Source organism: Loxodonta africana, chromosome 19, assembly GCF_030014295.1.
Source record: "Loxodonta africana isolate mLoxAfr1 chromosome 19, mLoxAfr1.hap2, whole genome shotgun sequence".
Lineage (NCBI taxonomy): Eukaryota > Metazoa > Chordata > Mammalia > Proboscidea > Elephantidae > Loxodonta > Loxodonta africana.
The window spans coordinates 12,207,300-12,230,177 of record NC_087360.1 but is presented as its reverse complement, the minus strand read 5'-3'; the positions used below and the strand labels follow the sequence as shown (position 1 = coordinate 12,230,177).

Below are 22,878 nucleotides of genomic sequence, written 5' to 3'. Positions count from 1 at the left end.
CAGGGGGCCAGTGTCAGCAAGGGCTGGTCCACCGGGTGCAGGCAAGTCATCTTCCTTCTAGCACCATGGGGAAGATGTGGCCTTGTCCAGACCCAAACACAGTGCAGCTCCAAGTGCAGGGCTGGTGGAGGGACCCGCTTGGCCTCCCAGGTAAGTGCTGTGGTGCTCTGCTCCCTGCCCGCCCCCGGAGCTACCACATGGGCAGGCGTCTGCAGGGTCGCAGGAGTGGGCGATGGAACGGTCGCTCCAAGGTGGGAGGTCTCCATGTGCTGTGGTGCAGCCCCAGGCCCAGACGCCTGGCACCACAGGCCCACCACAGAGCCCATCAGACCTGGAGACTTGGGGGACATGGGCTCCCTGGGGGTGAGGTGCTTGGGGGCAGCCAGGCTGGGTGCCCAGCTGTCAGATCCCTTAGGTGTCAAATCTTGTAAGAAGTAAACATGAGTGAGTTTAGGGTCAGCACCCCTGCCCTTCTGGGTGTGTGCTGGAAGTGTGTGCACAGCAGAAGGGGTGCTGTGGGCCAGTGGGTGGGGTTCATAAGCCTGTGTATTCACTACCAGCATCATTAACTCTGCCTGGAGGGGAAGTCAGGGTGTCTCTGCTACTGCTGAGGTGTGTATTCCTATTCCAGCCTGTGTTTGCGCTCAGCACATTTCTTGTACCTGACACATCCAGCATGCAGGGGCTTTCCCTGAGCACGGGTGGGGGGCTGCATTTACAACACCATCCTTCCATGCCCAGGCACCTTTCACCCAGTTCCCAGGAAGTGGCTGTGGAATTCGTTTCCAAATATAGACTCTGAAGGTCCAGGCTGCCTGCAGACAGCCCCTCTGGCCTCTTGGGCAGAATGGCAGAGCTGCCACTGCCTTCCAGGGGGCCCAGGCCGGCTGGCTTCTGCGGGAGCTGGTGGTAAAAATAATAATCATAAAAGTGGCCAATAAAAAAGGAAGGGAGCTGAGCACTGGGTTATGAGCCCAGGACACCATTAGACCTGCGTTTGGGTGGCAGCTGCCTTGAAGGCAAATTCCCTCTATACCTAGGGCAAGGCCTTCTGCAGTGACACACATACCCACATAAGCACCTACCACACACACTCAGGCCCTGTACACCCCAGGCTCACAGGCGTTTTCACATAAGGAAGTACACAGAAAAAACGTCTATACATTAAAAAAAAAAAAAAAAAAACCCTCTCGAGAAAGCAGGGAGGGGTAGGAAATCAGGACCAAACGAAGTGGGGAACCCAGGATGGAAATGGGGAGACATATCATGGTGAATGAAGTCAAGGCCATGAAACACTTAAAGTACAAACTATCAAGTGGGAATCTAATTTGCTCTGTAAACTTTTACATAATGCAGAATCAAAAATAAAATAAAAATACGCCCTCTCAAGGAAGTACATAAAATAGCACACACATACTGTAGCACACAGAAGACATACAAAGTCACTCCTCAAATGACACACTGTCACAAGGAGCGGCTACAGAGTAATTTCAGATTCATCCACACAGAAAGCAGACACAGCCCAGCCCCTTTGCAGGCGGGCACTGTGGATCCAGGCTCTCTGTTAAAAGACTTCAAAGCAGAGACACAAACAGACACATGTACACCAATGTCTAGTGCAGCACTTTTCACAAGAACCAAAAGATGGAGACTACCCAAGTGTCCGTCAGCAGAGGAGTGGATCAGCTAAACGTGGTGTATCCATACAATGGACTATTACTCACCCATAGAGAGAAAGTCAAGTCCTGATACATGCTACAACATGATCAACCTTGAACACATTGTGCTGAGTGAAGTAAGTCAATCACAAAAGGACAGCTATGTAAATACGGAATACCCAGAACAGATAAATGTATAGAGATCAGAGTTTAATAGTGGTTCCCAGGGCCAGGAGGGAGGAAGAAAGGGAGAAATCATTGTGGATGAAGCACTGAGTTTCTATTTATGGTGACGGAAAATTTGGCAGTGGATATTGGTGAAGGTTTGACAACATGATTGACGTAACTGGTGTCACCAAATTGTACAAATGAAAAATGTTCAATTGGCAAATGTTGTGTGAGCTGTAGTTTTACAAGAATAAAAAAAGAGAAACGTGGAGCCTGGGACTTGGAAATCGGGAGGATTGGCCCTTGCCTGTCGCGAACTTAGTTGTTAGGGGCCAGGCATTCCCTCCTGGGTATGGAGCCTGCACTGAGACTCTCTGGTGAGGACTAGGAGCCCTTGGGGAGCTGTTGTTAGCAAGGAGTGGAGCAACCCCAAAACACTGAGCATGTATCTGTCCACCAGCATGCTGGGGGTGGAAGTGAAGGATCCTGGAGATGGGGCAGCCATGAGGGAGAAGGCATTTCTAAGCGGAGTGAGAGGTATCACTTCCTTGAAGCCCCTAGGGCTGGCAGAATTCAGGTGGTGGAAATGGAAAGGAAGGACCTTGGAGAATGGGAACCCTTGTACTTCTCTTTGGGACGCCCTTCCTGGGATCCCCCTCCCTCTAAGGATGACTTTCCCTTCCTAACTTGGACATGTTGCAGCCAGTGCTGCACCGGTGCTGGCTCAGGAGGTGGCAGGGAGAAGGGCCTAGAAGAGGGAAAACTGAGGGGCTCGAGTGGGCCAGGCTATAGGACCAGGGCCAGCACCAGTGGCAGGTCTCTCTGTGTCCCAAGCCTGCAGCCCCTAAGAGGTCTGCAACCTTGCTGAGATGCTTACTGGGATCTTGAGTTGGGGGAGCTTCACAGCCACAGAAAGCGCACTCCACCTGTAGTGGTGAGAACAAAGGTGGGAGAAGGGCAGGGCCTCACACCTTTCTCCACCCTGAGAGTATACTGAGCACAACCTCTGCATGGACTTAGGAAGACTTAAGAAGTTCCCACTCAGGCTCTACCTGAAGGCGCCAGAGTGGAAGGAACTATAAGAGGCTGGTGCCTTTCCAGCAGGGGCTGTGTGACCCCCCAGGCAAGTCCTCACCCTCTCTGAACCTAATTACTTGTTTCAAAAAATGGAGCAGGCACATCTCTCTTACTCCCTCCCCTCCATCCTACTCCTCTCTCCACCCCCGCTTTCCTTCCCTCCTCCTTCCTGGGGACAGCATGTATAGCTCGAGGCCATGATTAAGATGGGCCAGGGTTTGGGAACAGAATGGGTTAGGAATAGAGCACTGAGGGTTTGGAAAGGAGGGCACCAGTGTCTTGCAGTCCTTCCTCCAATCCTAATTATTATCTGCCTACAGGCCTTCTTCTGGGTCCTCAGTTTCCAAGGTGGGAGTGGGAAGAAGCGATAGAGACACCAGAAGAGAGAGAGATCTACAGCTCAAGGAGCCGTTGCCTCCAGTTTCAGATTGAAGGGGCTTTGAGGTGTTTAAAATGTGCTGTCTGCACTCACCCAGTGCAACAGACCTCTTTCCCCATGCCCTTCGCTTCCCTGGCTTGGTTGTAAAGCCCTGTCTGCTCCTGAGTTCTGGAGTCAGGCTGCCTGGGTTCCAATCCTGGCCCCACTAGGCCATGACCTTGACTCCTTGAGCCTAGAAGTCTCTTCTGTGAAGTGGGGGTGATTGAGCCCCCTTCTCCTGGAGCTATTGAGGACTCAGCGAACCAGTGAAACAATGATACGACAGCTCCTGGCCCATGATAAATGTTCGCTACAATGGCACCTCAAAAACTAATAGAGATGTTGAAGCTAAAGCATCCACATTTGTCTCTTTGCGGCTGTGTAGACACAAGTAGGGCTCTCTTGAAAATACTAATGCAAAATGCTGGAGAGGGAATAAGACCGGGTGCGGGGCTTGGGAATGGGAAAGGAGTCTGTCTGGGCTGCCTCTGGACAGGACAGGTGTGGCTGGGGCAGTGCACTGCTAGCCAGGAGTTTGGGGGACATTGGATGGGCCTTTGAAGAAGGGGAAGGGAAGTGAAGTGTGGTCTTTCTTGACCAGCTGGGAGAGGGGTGGAGTTGGTGGTCTCAGATCTTGGAGGACCCCAGAAGAGTTACTGCCATCCTGGCCAAAGCTCACTGCTCAACACGAACTCCTGGGCCTGGTTCCCTTGTCTCTGCTGGCCCTCTCTCTAGCTCCCTCAGTCTCTGCAGAGCTGGGCAGACCCAGCAGAGTAGCACTTGGTGAACAGGGTTCTTTCCTTGACAGTAGCTGGGGTCCGACATTGCTGCCTGTGAACTGCAAATAGGAAAGTCACCAGCATGTCGGATTCCCATTCCCCTAAAAAGAAGGGCACCATTTTCCCATGCAAGCTGAGGAAGAAAGCAATGTAACCAAGAAATACTAACATTATTTTAAGGTTATTTATATTACATCCAGCATTGAAAAAAATATTTCTTTTAAAGAAAAAGGACTATGATTTATTCGCTCCCTCAGTGAGACTTTGCAGACAGCAATGCTACAGTTTCTTGTCCCAGGCTTCCCTCCTGCTGTATAGGAGCAGTGACTCTAGGCAACAGAAAGCGTTGCTGGAGGGACGCCGGAGGCTCAGATGAGGATGACGAGTAGGTGTGAAGAGACCCAGCGACTCTGAAATCCCAGGTCTCTGGCTGAGATGTTCCGGACGCGGGCTGAGCCCAAAGGGCTCAGGGGTCACCGCTCTGAACTCAGAAGCGGGCTTTTGCTCAAGACTGGAGTCTACCCGGCCAAGCTTCAGTTTTCTCCTCTGTTTAAAGGGGGAAAACAAACCAAACCCATTGCTGTCAAGTCGATTCTGATCCATAGCGACCCATATAGGACAGAGTAGAACCACCCCTGAGGATTTCCGGGAAGCGGCTGGTGGATTCGAACTGCCAACCTTTTGGTTAGCAGCCCAGCTCTTATCCACTGCGCCACCAGGACTCCTTTAAAGGGAGGGGGCGTATGAAGTCCCTGCTGGGCTGAACCCACAGGGGAGGCTCCGGAAAGCCAAGCGCGACCAGAGGAAGCGCGTTTCGCGCCTCCGAATACACGCAAACTTGCGCGATTGTCTTCCGGGCGCCCCATTGTTGAGAGCGTCCGACGTGACTCTGGAGTTGCCATGGTGACTAGGAAATACAGGACCCCGGCGGAAGCCATCGCCAGGAACTTTTCCACCGCAAGCCCCTGTCAGTTTCGCCCGTGTCTTCCGGGTGTGATTGTGGCGGGGGAGCCAGGAGTTCGGGGTCCCCGCCTCAGGTTCCTTCGGTCGCGGCTGCCCCCCGAAAGGCCGGAAAGCCAGCGCCAGGAGGCCACAGGAGCCCGGCTGGGTGCTCGCGGCTGAAGGGGAAGAAAAATGATGGGTCTCGACCAAGCAATCGTTTTGGTGACGGATCCTTCCAGTTTGGGGTTTGGCGGCGCTCGTCGCCCGCATCCCCAGCCGCCTCCCTTCACCTCCTCAAGGTCATTACTAGAGTTTTCACTCGCAGCTCCAGGCAGGGTGGCCCCCTCCCCTACGTTGTGCAGACCTCCTCTGCAGCTGGGGGCTTCTCTCGGAAAGTTTCTCTAGAAGCTGTGAAAGAAAGGAGGGAAGGACGCTGGGTTTGCCAGGCAGATTTGGCTGGTCATTCCAGCGTCAGTAAAACAGCTTTTTTTGGGTTCTCTTGACCCAGGTAGGCGGCCCAAGTCCGGAAGCCTGGCCAGACCTCAGGAACTTCCAGAATCACAGGCCTGGCTCACTTGGCCCTAGGGTGAAAGTTGCCTGCATCTTTGAGTTGATTTAGGAGATACCAACCTGAGTTTATTTAAGGGCATCACTGTTCTCCCAACTGCCATCTCCTTTGTTCTCTTAGCTGCTATGTCCTTGGAATCTCTTTGGCGTAGATTCCCAGAGAAAATATCGTCCCTCCCCCCGCCTTAAATAAAGCCTTTATGAAACATCAGATCGAATTCTCTCTGGTGGGGACGCCTTCCTCTGAGTGGACGCGCAGGCTGGAAAGGGGTCCCGGTGCAGCCCGAACTGGAGTCACAGTTTCGTCTCTGGTTTTGAATCTGGCCCTTTGAGCGGGCTTAGCACGTGTGGATTTAATTTCCCTTGCTTTCTTTTCTCCCCCCCGCCCCAACCCTCTGTGTGTGAGGGAACAAGAAAAATAGTCAGCCGTGTCGACAGCGCGACACCGTTCCTTTTGCCAAAGAAAATTTGTCTTTCCAGAGCCCCGGAGAGCGGCAGGCTCCCAAGTTTCCATCGCACCCTTGAGGTGAGGGAGGGATGTCCAGACAGGCCCCCACCTGCACCCCAGACTGGAGGTATTAGCTTAAGTCTCTATCATACAGGGGCAGAGTCCTGGACTTCCGTATATTTTTACCCCACACCTATTGTGGCTGCTGGACAAAGGCTGACGGTGTAGACACCGTGAATATGGCCCCAGGCCTTTCGGAGGGTTCTGGGCGGCAGATTTGGTTGATGTTTGCAGGCTAGTGGGATAAGAGGCAGCTGCAGGTTCTCTCATCCTAAATCCCTCACCCTGTTCTCCCACAGGAATTGGAGGGGGCCACAAACAATGGCCCCCTTTGCGTTGTTCCAGACATCCCTTGCTGTTGCCTTCTCTGCTTTGTGGAGTTTGCAGGCTCCCAGCATTGTTATCAGCCGGGCCTCTGAAGTGAGGCTTCCTCTTTCATTTCTGGTCTCATTAGCCCCACCAAGGAAAAAATCTCACCCGCCAAACTTCGGGAGGGCAGAGGAATATGTCCAAAACACACGGAACACCACCAACATGAATAAGGATAGCAGCAATAATTCTTGGAGGGCATATTAGAGAATAGTGGATACGGAAATAACAATAACAGCCAGCAATCTTTGCAGATACTTCTAGTCGAACGGAAAAAAGCTAGGAGCTGAATAAGACACTGGGAATGGAGATGTGTGGCCTTGGAAAAAAATAATGGAGTCAGATTTAACCAGGCAAGAGGAAAATTGACCCCCTGAGAAACGAGGGAACTTCTCACCCTCGGACTGACTCTTTTGCAAAATGAGTTGGTCGAAGTTCATTTTTTTCATACTTTTTACTATTGTAATTCTTATTAATTTTCCCAGGCCCATTCGAACTTCTTTCTACTTTCTGCCCCCAGTGGAGACCCGGGTCAGGCTGACACACATAGGGAGAGAAATAGAGGGAATGAGCGAGTTCTCTTCTAAGAGGAATGAAATAATGGTAGTTTTGGGTGCAACATTGTTAAAAACAAGGGAAAAAAATGAATGAGAAAAGATAACAGCAAGTGTTCCTCTCTTTTGTTTTGACTTTTTAAATACTCTTACTTTCCTGCTTCCTGGTCCATTGCAGTGTCAAAATTCGGGCCGGGATTTTCCAAAGAAAGAAAAATACTTGTCAGGAGAAAATCGAACTGGGGAGCAGTTGTGGGGGAGAGCCAGTGCACCCCCCAAAAGGAAGGGGGGTTGTGTATTGCAGATGGCTGTCGGGTTTATTGCCAAATGATTGAGGGAAAGAACGGGGATACTCAAATCTAGTTGGAGGTCTTCAGTTTACTTCATCCCCAGTGCGGGCTCCAGAGGGCATGAGAAAGCGGGCCTGGGATTCTGGGCTTGCAGACGCCTTTGCCAGCTGGGCCCGGTCGTTGTGGGGCCAAGCAGAGGATGCGAGAGGAGTCAGCGGAGAGGAGCTCTCCCAGCTCGAGTCTCGCCTTCCCCTTCCAGCCCTGGCTGGGCTGCAGCCTCCGCTTCCCGGCCCCCTTGGCCCAGAGGTCAAATCGGAGCTCATCTAGAGACTTGGGGAGAAGGATTTCGAGTTGCATTCTTGGCAACTGGGAGCAAACACTGCTTTGAACGACCCTCGGATTGGGGAATAGATCATTATTAGTAACTTGGGAAACGAAAGCTAAGCTCGGGGAAGCCGCCGCGGCCAGGCCGAGAGGAGGGACGCGGATTCCGCTCGCTGGAAGCGGCCGGGGCTGCAGCCGTGATGGCCCGGGCGTCCGTTACCGGAGCTGGAAGCCACCGCCCACTCTCCCCGCGGGCCTGACCTTGGCTCCGGAGGCTGCTTGGCCGACCGCGTTCCTGCCGAGTTCGCTGCAGCTCCAGCCCCGGGCGGACGGGCCTGGAGCCAAGCCATGCTTCCGAAAACTCTGGGGGCTGGGCGCGGGCAACACCCGGGATTGAACCCTAAGGCTGGGGGCAAGTCCAGACTCAGACGTCCGGCTCTGCCTGGGCCCCTTGGCGGGGAACTTACGCTTCTGGAGGGCCCGGCCCTCTCTCTTCGACCTGGGCAAGCCTAGCTCCTCTCTCCGCGCAGCCAGAGGCGTCTACGCGGTACGTTTCGCAACTGAACCAATCCCGTTGGCAGCAGCGCGCAAAAGCTTGGGCTCATCCGCCATCGGCTGCTTAGAAATTATGTCCATTGATCAGACCACAAGTAATAATCAGACTCATTACAAAACAAAATAGAGGACCTTGTTCTGCTGCGTGTCCTAGCGCTGTAATTTTTCTCTGTAGAAATTACCCCTCTCCAGCACCCCCTCAACCACCCACTCGCACCGCACCCCCGCGGGGCCACGCTGGACCAAGCGCAGCCCGGGACCCAGCTGATGGAATATTCGAAGGATGGCCTTTCTCTTAGCAAGAAACTTTTCGGGCAACTGCCTTTCTCCCTCCTAGCGATAACCCAGTAATTACTTCTACACAGGTCTGCAAGCCAGGGAACTAAGCTATCACGCCCCAAGTAGAACCAGCTAGGAGGGCGCCAAAACGCTCACTTATCTAGAGCGCTTTCTCGGAAGAAATAACGATTAAATAATAGGAATAATTTCTTGCCTTCTGCAAGAGTCCTCATTTCTCCAGAGAAGCTTGATTTCTTCCCAATCGGGGGCTGAGGTGGGCCTCTACCTCCCTTTCTCCCAAAGCCCCCCTCCCTTTTCCCTCCCTAAGAAAATTGATCTTGGCTCTATTTGTGTCTGATGTTTGCCACCCCCATTTCCCCGGAGAGCGCCGGGTTTGTTTATTTCTTTATTTATTCCCGGGCCTAGGCGTCCGGGACTTGTCCTGTACAGACCCAGGACTGATAGGGAACACGCAGAGAAGAGAACCTCCTGCCGCTGCCCCCCAGTCGAGCATGACAGCGCGCGGGCCAGTTGCGTGACTCGTGACGTCTCCAAGTCCTATAGGTGCAGCGGCTGGTGAGATAGTCCACATCGCCTGGTTGACTCTTTATTTTATTGGGGTATGCCTGGTAATAAACAGTAATATTTAATTTGTCGGAGACCACAAACCAACTTCGAGCTGGGAGGTACCGGCTTGTCTTGACAGATCCTGGAAAGAGGCCTGGCCCAAAAGGGATCTCTTTTGGGGGTTCTTTTTCAAGCTCTTCACCTGAACGCCCTCTTCCCCAGCGAGGTGCCACTCCTGGCTTCTGCTCTGGAAAGAAGAGGTGGGATTTTTGGAGGTGAGTGTCGCCCTGGCGAGCTGAGCGGGGCGGTAGTAGGCTTCTCTCGGCACTTGGCCTGCTGTGGCCCTTGCTTCCCGCCCCAACTCGTCCCTCTAGAATTTCCTCCGCCCTCATTGCGGCTTTTCAGGGTCGAAATAATGTATGTATTCTCTTGCGTTTTGCCTCTGCGTGTCAACTGGCAAGAATGGTTTTAAACCCGCAAGGTTTAAATCCTGATGGCGCTCGGTGACCGGCACCAGTCCGCGTTGTGCGGCCCTTCAACAACTATGCGAATCTGGCTGGACAATTACTTAGAGGAATCCAGCTTTTCCGTCCCAGGAGGTGCCTGAAGATTATTTATGGGACTTTATTTTATCCACAAATCTCTGAGAATTTAAAGGGATTGGAGAGATTTTTCTAGATTTCCCTTCCCTGAACCAGACACGCGGGGATCCAGGCTCCTGAAGCCACGTTTGTTTTCTGTCGCAGGCCGGACTCTGCATCGCTAGCAGGCCCCAAAGCGGCCCAGCTGATATTGTGAAAGAGTGAGGGTGTCTTTCCAAATAAATAAACTGCCTTGGCAAAAGTCTGTTGGAAAACAAACCTGGAAGGTGGAGCGGGGGAAAACTGTAGCCACACAGCTGGCCGGTTTTCTCCCATGATGTGCCACCGCTCAGTGTTGGACAGTCCACTCGCCACAGGGTTGTAGGAGGCGGCTGCTGACCTCGGGGGCATTTCTCTCCCTCCATCCTTCTCCCTAGATGTTGATCCGCAGGCCTGAGTCCCTAAAGGACCCCGGAAAGGAACAGGGACATGGGGTACGGGAGACGAGGGTGGGTCATGGAATGAGACCCCTGACATTTATTCCAAGCCCGACCCCCAATATGTGGTGCTCCAGTCTGGCTCCTCGCAGGCGGAGACGCTACAAATCGTGTGTTTACGCTTCTATTGACCTCTTCAACTCGACCCTCAAAATACGTTTCAGGGAGGGGGAGGGCAGGGAGAGGAGCCAAGTGAAGACGAAAACCCCAGGCAGCCCCCAATGACTGTTTGGTTATTTTCGTATACTGCCTTGTGTACAGCTCAAACCCAGGAGGTCTGGTGGCCGGATGCGGGGGAGGGTTGGGGAGGGTGCATGGCGAGATCTCAGGCTCCCTTCCAAACGCACCTTCACCCCGCCTTCACCCCAGTGTCTCTGAGAGTCGGGGTGATGAGTGGGGCGGAGGGAGACGTCAGGGCGGCCAGCTCCGGCCGGTGTAGCGTGGACCAGCCAGGCAGGGTCATGCTGCTCTCTGCCGGGAGGTCAGCGCCGCCGAGAGAACGCGGGCGAGGCAGCTGAGGCGCACTGTGTGTGTGTGTGAGTGTGGTATGTGCTTGTACACGTACTGTGTTCAGACTGGGCTTTCTGCACAGCTCGCGACACCGAGATCACTTCCCGGGCAGAAGCCGATCGGGTTTGCGATGATTTGTGCAGGATTTTTGCAGCTACAGCGCACTCGGGGAAGCGGAGATGGATGGAGGTGGGGAAAGAGGTGGGGAGGAGGGGGTGATCGTGAGGTCTGGGTTTGTGAGTCGCATTGTGGTTTGAGAGTTAGGGAAATCTGGTGGGAAAGGTGGTGGGGGAGGGAGGGAGAGAGGAAGAGAGAAAAGAGAGAGAGAGAGGCGGCGGGCAGTCCGAGCTCCCAGCTAGTTGTACAGGCGATTTCAGTGCTTTGCAAATATCAGGCAGCCTAGCGTCTCTGCGCTCAGCTGAGTCTGCTTGTATTTCTCAGAGAGAGAGAGAGAGAGTGACAGAGAGAGAGTGTGTGTGTGTAGAGAGAGAGAGAGAGAAAGAGAGAGAGAGCCTCTTACCGCGATCTCGGATTCCAGAACTTTTAACCCTGAAAGCGGCGTTCAGAAACGACTTCTACCATTCCCGCGGCTTCCTCCCGTCTCCCAACTTTCCCTCCCTGGGCGTGCAAGGGAGGAGGGGGGCCCTGAGATTCTGCCCTTGCGGGTGTCCTGGAGGCTGCTGTTTCGCGTCCTTTGGAACCTTTCTGGCGCCTGACCTCTTGGAAGTATTTAGGGAGCGCGAGCGCAGAAGAGGTGTGTTGGAGGTGGGCAGTCGCCGCGGAGGCTCCAGCGGTGGGTGTTCTTTGTAGGCAGCAGTAGCCGCTAGCCTGGGCCAGCAGTCCCCAGCATAACCCAGCAGCCACCATGCCCGCGCCCCCGCCTCGCCGCCGGCTTCCCTGCTAGGAGCAAGCGTGGATGCGGTGAATGAGCCGGCTTCACCGAGTGAGGTAACCCGCCCCGCGGCTGGCACGGGAGGCTCAGGATGGAGCCCGCCTGCTGGATCGGCTCCGGGAGGCGCGAAATGGGGGGACTCCAGCCTGGTCCTGGATTATAGGGGTGCCTGGCTGGCAGAGCTTTCAGGCGGCCGGGAGCTCCCTAGCGCATGGAGCCGAGAGGCCGCCGCGGCTGGGCTAGCAGCGTGGAGGTTTGCAGGACGCGCGGCCTGGTTCTGTCAACGCATCTTGTTAGCTCCCCCGCCAGCCTCGAGCTCCCCGGGATCCTGGAGACGGCCGGGGGTGGAAGTCTCCCTGGGGCCAGCAGTGAATGGGAGCTCATGTGGGGGCGCTAGCCCCCCCGCTTTCTTTCTTTTTGCCAGCAGACTGCTGGGCTCTGGTCACCACCTCCCCAATCCCCAAGTCGAGGTGAGGCAAGCTGCCTGAGGCTTGGGCCGCAGAAGCTGGCTTTCTCCTTGGCCCCATTTCTGGGTCTTCAGAATCGGGGGGCGGGGTCCAGGCTTTCTCTTAGGCGACATCTAAGATTTGGGGGACCATCCTTTGCACCCTCTTCACGGCATTCCTGGGTTTTTCGGAAGGAAAATCCCTACTTGGGAGTGTGGAGGAGATTGGAAGGAGATCAGAGAGGAGGCAAGCTCATCTGGGCTTAAACATTTCTGTAACTGTTATTTCGCTTATTCCAACTCCGGGTGCCCGCAAACCCCGGTGGTTCTACGCGTTGCATCGGATCCAGATAACATGTCTGAGACCTGATTTTGTCCTGCCAACCTGTAACCAGGTCTCTACAGCCCCAGTGAACCAGGCCTGGCCGAAACTCGGAGAAGCTCTTCCAGGCCTGGCCGCTCGACAAAATGCCCGCCCCGGGCTTAGAGAGCCTAGGAAGCAGAGAGAACGCACAGCTTCGGCTGGCTGCAGAGCGCGGGCCAGACGCGCGTCTCTTTGCCATCTTCTGTGAAGATGTTTTCCTTTCCTCGCCCGGCTTTCTGTTTGGCTGATTTTAATTTTTTAACCTTTCTTGCTTAAGGTTGGGGGAAAGGGAGGGCTTTTAATTTTAAAGGACTTAAATTTAAGGCCTGTAACTGAGAAACAATGAACGCCCATTCTCTTTTGCACAGGGGCTCCGGACAGGGCACATCTTTCCCAGCGTATGTTTTCGGTTTTGCAAGAGGCGGGTTATTTCAGGCGTTTTGCTTTCTTCAGAAAAATATTCCTCTAGCCGGGTTTAACAAAGAGAGCTCCGACGGCCTCCTGTAATTCGAAGAAGAGAAAAAAAAATCTCCAAAGGACATTGGGTTTTTGTTTTGTTTTGTGTTTGGTTCGTACCCAATGGCTTCCAAAAATACCGACGCCTTATCTTTATTGGCTCTTCCAGAAGTCCAGACAAATTTGACGGACAGCTCTCTTATCGCGGGGAGCCTGCGCAGCAGAGGTGCGGGCCTTGCCTCCTCCGGGTCTGACGCGGGGCTTTTTGCAAGAGATTGTGCGTGGTCATAAAATAGTAGTAATGATAATAGCAACAGGCCTTTCCGCAGTCTCCTTTAGCAGAGTACGGAGGTACTGGTCGCTGGTAACCGGGGACCAAACTGTCCCTCCTGCCGCTAGAACGACGCTCTCCAACCCTTTCTCTGCTTCTCTCTCCTCCCTGCCCTCAGAGCAGAACCCGGCGCGGGCACAGGGCCCCGGGCGCACTATGGCCGACGCAGACGAGGGGTTTGGCCTGGCACACACACCTCTGGAGCCAGAGTCGAAGGACTTGCCCTGTGACTCGAAACCCGAGAGCACTCTAGGGGCCGCCAGCAAGTCCCCCTCGTCCCCGCAGGCCGCCTTCACCCAGCAGGTAAGAAGACCTTGAGCCTCGGAGTCCTTTTACAGAGACCGAAGCCTGTGGAGGAGCACAGCCCCTTCTGGGGATGTGGGGGAGGGCGGGGAGGAAGCCCGTGGCCTCTTATTATCTCCTTTTGTTTTTATTTCCACTGTTCCCGGCCCTGCCTTCCCAAAACCAATACCAAATCTACCTTATTGTGGCAATTATTCTGATGGCAAGGGGATTCGGGAGATATATTTAATTATTTTTGAGAAACCTTAATTATTCAGCTATTTGGGGCTAGCTAACAATCGCCCGGATAATTTCCTTCCCGGGGCACTCCGTGTAGACTCGGCCCTAAGCAGCTCATTAAGGGCCGGGTCAGCGGCCGCTTCAGGGCGGCGTGAGCGATGGTTTGACCCCTCTTCAGATCTTTGGTAGCCTTCGCCTGCACCCGCCTCCCCCGCGCCTTGGCCCAGCCCTGCGCGGCCCACCATTTGTCTTGAGGTTGGGGCCTGGCCGGCTGGCACGTCCTTCCCGGCGGCTGGGAGCGCGTGAGGCTGCGTGGGGAGGACCGCGCAGCCGCGGGCTCGCCTGGCTGGGCGCTGGGCCCAAGCGGAGCGTGGAGCCTCCCGCATGCTCTGCCCCCTCAACTCCTGCACACTTGGTGCTCGGGGGTGGCCTTGTAGACGCTGATGATTTTTAGATAGGGTGTCAGATGGCGCTAAGTGGAATGAATTGACCAGAAGAGGTACTTGGGTATAGCGAAAACCTTTCATTGGTGGGAATTCCATGTCCTTCTTGGTTGTTTCCTGTTCTCTCTCTTTGCCCTTCACACCTTGGGGAAATGTGTGTATATTTTTGTATAGAAGCAGCGAGAGTGTGGGCACATATTTGGGAAACGAACAGATTTTTTTTTTAAGGAAAAGCAAATCCACTTATTAGGCGGTTAGACACCATTTCAAAACGGAGACGTTGTATGTAATGTTTTTTGCGTTGGTTTTGTAAAATAACTTTTAGTTGAAAGTGGAATAGTTAAATGGTTTCGGCTAGTGCTGCATAAGCAAAACAGCTCCGAGTGAACAGAGCTGTATAGAGGAGGACTGGAAAGCTTTTTAGTATAGACACTGAGAATAATTTTGTCCTGGCCTTAGAGACTCTATCATAGTATATAAATGTTCTTAGTTTTTAAAAAAGATTTCACAGATGCTCATATTTCCACCCACCGTGGTGAATAAACACGCATATATACAATGTTTGTATAGGTACCTGGGTGTCTACATAAGATATCCTGAGTGGGTTTTTTTTTTTTTCTAGGTGGAGATTTTTTTTTTACCCCTTGCTTCTCAGCTAAAGCGAATGGAAACTGGCCTGGAGTTTTTCTCAGCCCCATCCTCCCCACGGCCATTCCAGAGAACCCTGGATGATGGAGGGAATTACTCTCTAGCATTCTGTGGGTGGCTTAGAAGGAGAGTACCCTGAGGACATCAAGTAGTGGTTGCAGACCTCCTCCCAGGCTAAGCGGACACAGGGACTCTGAGGAAGTCTGCTGCTGGCTCCAGAGCCCCCTTGCCTTGCAGGGCTGGGCCCTTTTGCAGCCTTCCAGCTGACACCACTCCAGAGGAAAGAAGGAGCAGGGCTCTGTGTTTCCAGGGCAATCGGGGCTCCCGCATCGGCAAGGGAAGGCCCTCAGCTGCCCCTCTTTGTCCAGGCCTGACTTGTCTCTCCTTCCGACAGGGCATGGAAGGAATCAAGGTATTTCTCCACGAACGAGAGCTGTGGCTGAAATTCCACGAAGTGGGAACGGAAATGATCATAACCAAGGCTGGAAGGTGAGGTGGTCACTCTCGTGGAGGCGACACTGGGACACTGTGGGAGAGACAAAGATGAAGGTGGATGGTAGAGGCGAGCAAAGCAGAAGGGGGAAAGGAGAGGGAACAGAGAGAAAGAAGAGAAGGGGGTAGAAGGGGGTGGTGGTGGACGGGATAACATTTTCTTTGACCCAATTCTGTTAAGAAAGGCGTAGGAGACTTCTCCACTGATCTCAAGCAGGTGGGGGAAATGGCTTAAACCCTCAACTCTGGAAACTGGGCATCTCTTCCACCTTATATTTAGGAAGAATAAAGAGCTTGGGAGGCCATGCTATCTGGACGGATTAGTAATGAGAGAAAGAGAGAAGGATAAGTGGGGAGAGAAAGGAAAAATACAGAGGCACAGAGGAGACCTGTAGATGCCACTGGCTTTGGGTTTCACCCGGTCTCGGACTTGATTCTTTGCTCCCGCTTCCCACCCTTCGTGACCTTGGAGTGGTTCCAAGGTCCCACCCGATGGCCAAATACCGAATCGTTGAATGTATTCGCTACCTCTTTCATTGTTTATAGAAAGCAGGCGAAGCCTTTGAAACTGAACTGGGGCTCGGCCGGGCTCTATATACAGACACCGATAAACACGGCAGCTTCGCCAGGACACTCACCCCGGAGTTCCTCTTAAAAGCTCGAGGAGTCTTAGCTGAAAATGCTAGACTGATGGGGGCGGGGTGGCCAAGTCCTGCTGCTCTGTAAATGTGTGTGCGAGTGTGCGCGTGCGTGTGCACTCAGGTCTGAGGACATCCCTGCCACATCTCTATTTGTCCTATCTGGTCCTCTGCGTCCCGAAAGTCTGAGAACCCTGTGTTCGCTCTGAGCAGGCTTATGAAGCTCCGGAAAGAGGCCGGTAGGCCCAAGCCACCGGGTGTGTGAAAGGGGAGGGTGGAGCCGCCTCACCAGACGCCCCCAGGTCTCCAGCTGAAGCCTCCAGCAGTAAACTGGCAACAGTGACATTTATTATTATTTGAAATTAAACAATGTCTGCTCCCCCCACCCCCTTCCCCCGCCCCAAGGCCTGATGAACCAGGAGGCGCGTCTGTTTACACCAGCGAATGAGGGCTTCTTCCCCTTTCGCCGAGGAAGGAAAGACACGGTCGGTGCTTCCTACACCCTCCCCCCCTACCAGCCTGAGCGGAGAGAATTTAACTATAAAAGGCCTGCGAAGCCGCCTGCGCCTCCGCCTCCAGGCGTGCCGGGCAAACACCGCAAGGCTTGGGTTCCGGGGCTTGAGGGGAGAGGCCTCCACGCACCTCTTCCCGCCATCCCGGAGTGAGTCACGACCCGGTGACCTGTTCTTCCGCCCCAGGCCAGCCTTGCTTTCTGGGATCCCTCGGAGCGGGATGGGAATTTCGGAGTGCGCCGGTGCGCGCGGACAGGTCGCGGATTCAGCGTAATTCCGTGGCGCGCGCGGTCTTTCTAACCACCGAATCCTGTCTGAAACCAAATCCTTTGCGGAGGGCGAAGAAGTTTAAATTCTCCGAGGAAGAGTGCCAGGCTCCATGGAGTGGTTGAGACATTTAGAAAGAAACTAATGCCTGAGACTCCTGGTAGAGGTCAGCCACTGAGCTGTTCCGGGAAGCAAAAGTCCCCCACTTCCGGGGGACCAAAGCCAGGGCAGGAGGCAGGTGCGCACCCACGGACGTGAAGCCACGCGTGCATGTCCAGGGAGCGCACAACTTGGTGTCCACGTGACACCGCAGCGCTGGACGGGCAAAAACACCTGGCGGAGCCGAGGAGGAGGCAGCTCTGTACCTAATAGCCCCTGCGTCCCCCCCCCCCGCCCCCCAAAATAAGTGCCTGGCTCTGAAAAGAGCAAGAGTGAGGCCTTCTTCAAAACCAGTTCTTTCAAAGCGCTTGCCTCCTGGTTTTTATTTTCCTCCCAGATACACCCGTTTGCCTGCCTTCTTGTTTCTCATACCTTTGCCTTCTTCCTCCCCTAACTCCAAGGGAAACCTGGGATGGATCTTGACGATAGCGGAGCGGGGACCAGTTTCTCTTCCATGTTCCGCAAGGAATCGCCCCTCTCATTAAAATTTGTGGACGCACTTGTCAGAATTTTGGTATTAATGCAATCAATTTCCCTCTCTCCATCTTTCTGTCCCTTTCCCTCCTCCTCTTCCCTAGGCGGATGTTTCCCAGCTATAAAGTGAAGGTGACTGGCCTGAACCCCAAAACGAAGTACATTCTCCTCATGGACATCGTTCCCGCCGATGACCACAGATACAAGTTCGCGGATAATAAATGGTAGGCCCGCAGTGGCAGGTGGGAAGGGCAGGGAGCAAAGTGGAAACCAAACTATCCCCTTCTATGCAACCGATGAACATGTTGGGAGCTCCTACTGTGTGCTAGAGGCTTTTGTGTGCCTATCTATAGCATCCTCCTGACAACTGCAAGAAGAAGGAACAACACACCCATTAGCTTCCATTTTACAGATGAGAAAACTGAGGCTCAGAGGAAGTGAGGTGCTTACACAAGTTGCTGTATCTATGGGTTGTGGGTTTTTAAAAAGGGGGATTGTTACCAAGTGCTGGAGGTATTTCTGGGGGCATAAAGCCATTTATAGTTATTTTTTATGAGTTACCTGCTTTGAAGACGCCTTTTTATGAAATTGCAAAATCGCCCGTGGAATTCGAATTAAACAGGCAAGAGAGGAGAGGCCCATTCCTCGGTTAGACTGCTCTTGTGGCTGCCAGGAGTGCAGACGTCCCCTTTGAAAGCCCTGAAGGAGTTTTTTGAGACTTTTGGCAAGTCCGGGCTTCCAGAACCCGCTGGTTGTTCCTATGCAGTGAGAAACTGCAAGGCCCCGCAGCGCCCCTGCTTCTGGGGGAAGAATTAGGTGGAAGAAAAAAGTGCGAGGTACGGGCTGCCTGAACACCGGCGCCAGGCGCCCTGTGGCCCCTGGGATTGCCGGAGACACATGCCCAGGCAAGACCCGATGGTCAGGCCATTTCCAGATCATTCTCGGCGGCTACTCGGCAGCCCTCACCAGCCACACCGCTGTGCACTAACTCTGGGTCGCTCTGACTGGCGGGTCACACCTCTCCTTGGTCTAGGTCTGTGACCGGCAAAGCGGAGCCTGCCATGCCCGGCCGCCTCTATGTACACCCGGACTCGCCCGCCACCGGGGCGCATTGGATGCGGCAGCTTGTCTCCTTCCAGAAACTCAAGCTCACCAACAACCACCTGGACCCGTTTGGGCACGTAAGTACCGCACATTGCGGACCCGCGGTCCGGGGTCCACGCCTTCTCCCTCTAGCCCCTCTCCTCTTCCTTTCCTTTTTTCTCCTGGTTTTTTTTTTTTTTTTCTCTTTGTTCCTTGAGCCCGCCTTTCTCCTTTTCCTAACTCCATTTTCCCTCCTTGGTCTGTTTCTCTACCGTCTTGATCTAGCCTTCCCTCTCTCCCCTTTTCCCTCTCCTTTCTCATCAATTCTGTCTTCCCTTTTTCTCTTATTTCTCTCACCTTGGAATTCAGCTTTCCCTTCACTTTCTCTTCTTACTACTTCTCCTCCCTGTCTCCACCTCTCTCCCACTCAGTCACCGTCCCTTGGCAGCCCTTCCTGTGACTCGCTGTCCCACGATGCTTTCATTCTCTCTTGCTCTGGTGGCTGGAGATAGGATACCTGGTTCTCCTGGCTCACCCTATGTCCCTCGTGCCAGCACCCTAACCCTCTGCTGAGGGAGGAGGCTCGTGGGGTGACTTGGGCTGCCCACTCCAGTCAGACGCTGGGACCTGTGAACCCAGGTCTGCACTCCAGCTCTATCTGGGATTAGGGGCGGAGGGCTCTTTTCAGTCTTACAGAAAACATGGACCCTCTAGCCCAGCAGGTGGTCAGCACAGACTCCACACAGAGGATGGGCCAGGAGGGAGTCACAAATTTCCCCTACCTTCTTCCAAACTGCCTTATTATTGGGGTACACCAGCTGTGAGGGAGACCCCAGGTCACCTGTCCCCTCTTTTACATCAGCCCATGCGAAGAGAGCTCTGCTCCCAGTGCCCCCTTTTAGTTTGATACCGTTTTCTCCAACTTCCAGACTTCCCCATTCCAGCACCATGCCCAGAGTAGGCACACCTGGACCAGGACCCTAAACCTGGAGTCTAGACTGGCCTCAGGAGAGACACCCCCAGGAGCTGCATCCACATTGGTGTAGCGGTGAGGATAAGTGTGCAGCCCCGGCCCAAGGGGAGAGAATGTGTAGCTTTTAGGGTCCCATCTTGCCTGCCTCCCCTCACACCCTCCCAAAAATTTTAACAAAAAGTTGGGCTAGCTCCTCAACAGCAATTAGCTGGTTTGATTTTTGGAAAATGTTCCTAAATCACTTTCTTGAAGACAGTTGATTCTCAGGACAGAGCACTGTCTCCTGGAATTCACCGTCTAGAGCCTACTTAGCTTGCAGATCCCACCATGTCTGTCGGCCCATTCACCTTTTTGTTGGCTCCTTGCAGCAGCCTGGAGGGGAGGACAGAAGCACGCGGCTCTTGTAAATGGGAGCATGGAAGGGGACTTGCCCAGGGTCATACAGCATGTAGGTGGGAACAGGAATTTGAGACTAAATCTGGTTCCAAATTTGCTCCCTGTCTCAGGAGGCCGTCTTTTCAGAGAGAAGCAACAGTCCCCAAACTGGGGAAAGGCGAAGGCTGGGTGGCAAGGGATTTGACCCCTGGGCAGGATGGTTTGTGAAGGTACAAATAAGAAATCTGCAAAAGCAGGGCCTCAGGGCTAATGCCCTGGGTTCAAGGTGCCTGGGGTGGGAGGAGGACTGTGTGGCTCTCCACCGTGTGTCTGATGTCAGTCTTACACCTGGCTTTCTCGGAGGCTGAACTGCTGCTTGCTGCTTAGCTGGGGAAGAGAGGAGACAGCCCATTCTGTTTCTGTGGACCGCGAGGGTGCCCAAAGGGCAGAAAGGGCACACTTGGGAAAACGCAGGGCTTCCTTCCCCATACCAGGTTGCCGGCAGCTCCTTCTAGCCAGTGCATCCAGGAGCAGAAACTACCTCAGCTTGTGTGGGGTTGGCTGACTGGTGGCATGCTGGGTACCTGTCAGTATTGAACCTGCACCCTAGGTGTAAGTGGCCGGGAGAGACGTCCTCCAGCTCCATTTCAGCTCCTAGCTGTCTCTCTGCCGCTGCTCTGGGTGTGCCTTTGGGGTCGGGCTGGGCTGGGACTCCTAGGGAAGACACCTGGAGAAGGTGCTCATCCCCCTAACCCAGTTCTGTTTGGGGAGCTCCCATCCCTGCCAGTTTCAGACCCTTCCAAGCCCAGGGAAGGGGGCGAGGTGCTCTGAGCTGACCTGACTTCCCAACCGCCACGCATTCCCGCCCCAAACCTCGGACTTTTCACTCGAAGCCGCCCTCATGGAATTAGGAGCCATTAGATCGCCCTCGCGCTAATGCCTCCACACCGTCCCTGGCCGTCAAAGCAATTTGGCTAAGCTCGGGCGATGGCTGCCCCGGCCGGGGGCTGCGGCGGCCCGCGGGGCCCCGCTGCGTCTCTCTGTCGCCACGCCGCCCCGGCCGGCGTCGCTATCGGCCAGGGAGGCGGCCGGCCCCGGCGGCCGGAGATTAGAGCGCGCAGCCCGGGGTCCAGGAGCCGGGGGCGGCGAGTTTGTCGCCCCTCCCCCGGCCGGGCCGCGGCTCCCCTCCCCCTCCCCCGTCCGTCTCAAGGGTCGACCCAAGAGTCTTGGCCCCGGGTCATCAATGCAAATAATCAAAGACAAGGAGATGACCTCCACCGCTTCATTTTAGGGTCCTGGGGAAAAAGCAGGCCAGATTTCCAGGCCGTTAAACGGGGCTATTTGCCCATTCGGTGGGTTTGCGTCGGAGCGTTTGGATAAATATTAGGGTTAACAGCCTGCTGGGGCTATCAAAACGGAGACGTCATTAGACCAACAGGCCTGGTTTTATTAGGAAAGAGTCGCATCGCCTGTAAATAGCTCTGATTTCAGCAAAGATGTGGGGCTTGGAGTTCCTGATAACATAATAATAATAGTTGTTAGCTGCCCGCCTTCCAGTTGATTTGGATTCACAGTGACCATATGTGTGCAGAATAGAACGGCCCCATAGAGTTTTCAAGACTGACCTTTCAGAATCAGATCTCCAGGCCTGTCTTTCAAGGCGACTCTGGGTGGATTCGAACGGCCAACCTTTCAGCTAGTCACCAAGGCTACTTAGTAGTCAAGGCTAGTAGTCTAGCGCTTACACGTTTACACCACCCAGGGACTCCAAAATAATAAAAATAGTGGTTGTAGTAACAACAGCTCAAACACAGCAGCTAAGATGCCACTTTGCCTGGAAGCACCCCTAAAGAAAGGAGAAACGGAAAATTCCCCCCAAACCGTTTGGAGCAATTCTGGCTGGGGCCAGCCCTGATACAGTTCTAGTGGAAGGTCCTGAAATGTTGATAAACTTGGAGGAAGGAAGTCTCAATTGAGGGTAGCCAACCCCTTCTCCTTTGATGGTGGAGGTGGGGGGTGGGTGCCTCCTTCCCACTGCTCCCCATCTTTAGGGACCAGGGCAAGTTTGTTGAGTCCTGCATCCCACCCCGCACCTGTATCTTCTTTTTCCATTGACTTCTCTTTGCCTGTTCCCTGAACAAAGGGCCAAGAATCTGAGTCTACTTGGACATTTGGAGTCCCCGGAAAAGGCTGTGCAGAGAGCCCGTGGTTTTTTTTTTTTTTAGCCCAGTTCTGCAAATGCTGGGTCCCTTTCCTTGAAGCCTTTAGTTAGAGTTTTGGGGGTTTATTTGTAGGCTTTATTTGTATGTTTATTTATGTGTTTGTTTCTTTCCATTCCAAAATTGCCAGCCAGGTTTCCTGGGGTCTCTGGTTCCTTTAAAGACTTGTTTCCCTCCCGTCGGGGCGGGAAGTGCCGTATGCAGGGAGTTAATTTATTAAGCAAACTTTATTAAGACTCCTGATTTACTGCCCTGTGTGCCTTGGGTAGATTCCTGGAATATTACCCTGGCTTTTTTGGTTGGAAATTGTCATTTTTGAAATGTTTCTTTTTAATGAAATCACGGGCCCCTTTTCCAAACAGGAGAGAAAAAAAAAATCTGGCTATTTTTGAAAGCCTGTAACGAGGCTAATTTGGGGGTTGGGGTTTTGAGTTTCTGACAATCTCATTTTCTTTTTATGTGATTATTTTTAGATTATTCTGAATTCCATGCACAAATACCAGCCCAGACTACACATCGTGAAAGCGGATGAAAATAATGGATTTGGCTCAAAAAACACAGCGTTCTGCACCCACGTCTTTCCTGAGACTGCGTTTATAGCTGTAACGTCATACCAGAACCACAAGGTAAGCTGGACGCCCGGGAACCCTGTACCTGGGGCTGGCCTGCTCATTTGCTTGTGTCTGCAGGGGTGTCTGCCTGAAACTTTATGTCTTAATGGTGGCTTCATTCTTGCTAAGCAGCAGGCACCGAGGGCACTTGGGTAGGGACAGAACTGCAGCCGTTTGTATTACATTCATGGGCTTGGCACAACTGTTTTGCACACACACACATACACACACACTCCACAGTTAGAAAGTGAACTGGTCCAACTACAGATGCCCGCACATCCAAGTGCAATAAGACTGAATTTCATTGCATTCATGACATGGTCAGTAAGGA

General features: G+C 53.6%; 1 protein-coding gene across 1 annotated transcript in view; it reads left to right on the top strand.

Annotated features, from left to right (window-relative positions):
* The first annotated feature begins 13,287 nt into the window (after positions 1–13,287).
* The window catches only part of TBX5 (T-box transcription factor 5), a 55,295-nt gene continuing 45,704 nt past the window's right edge, over positions 13,288–22,878 (top strand). The window contains exons 1-5 of the mRNA XM_003419280.4: positions 13,288–13,434; positions 15,139–15,233; positions 17,391–17,510; positions 18,320–18,467; positions 22,410–22,562. Coding sequence (XP_003419328.1) covers positions 13,288–13,434; positions 15,139–15,233; positions 17,391–17,510; positions 18,320–18,467; positions 22,410–22,562 — 663 coding nt within the window. The remainder of the gene's footprint in view (positions 13,435–15,138; positions 15,234–17,390; positions 17,511–18,319; positions 18,468–22,409; positions 22,563–22,878) is intronic.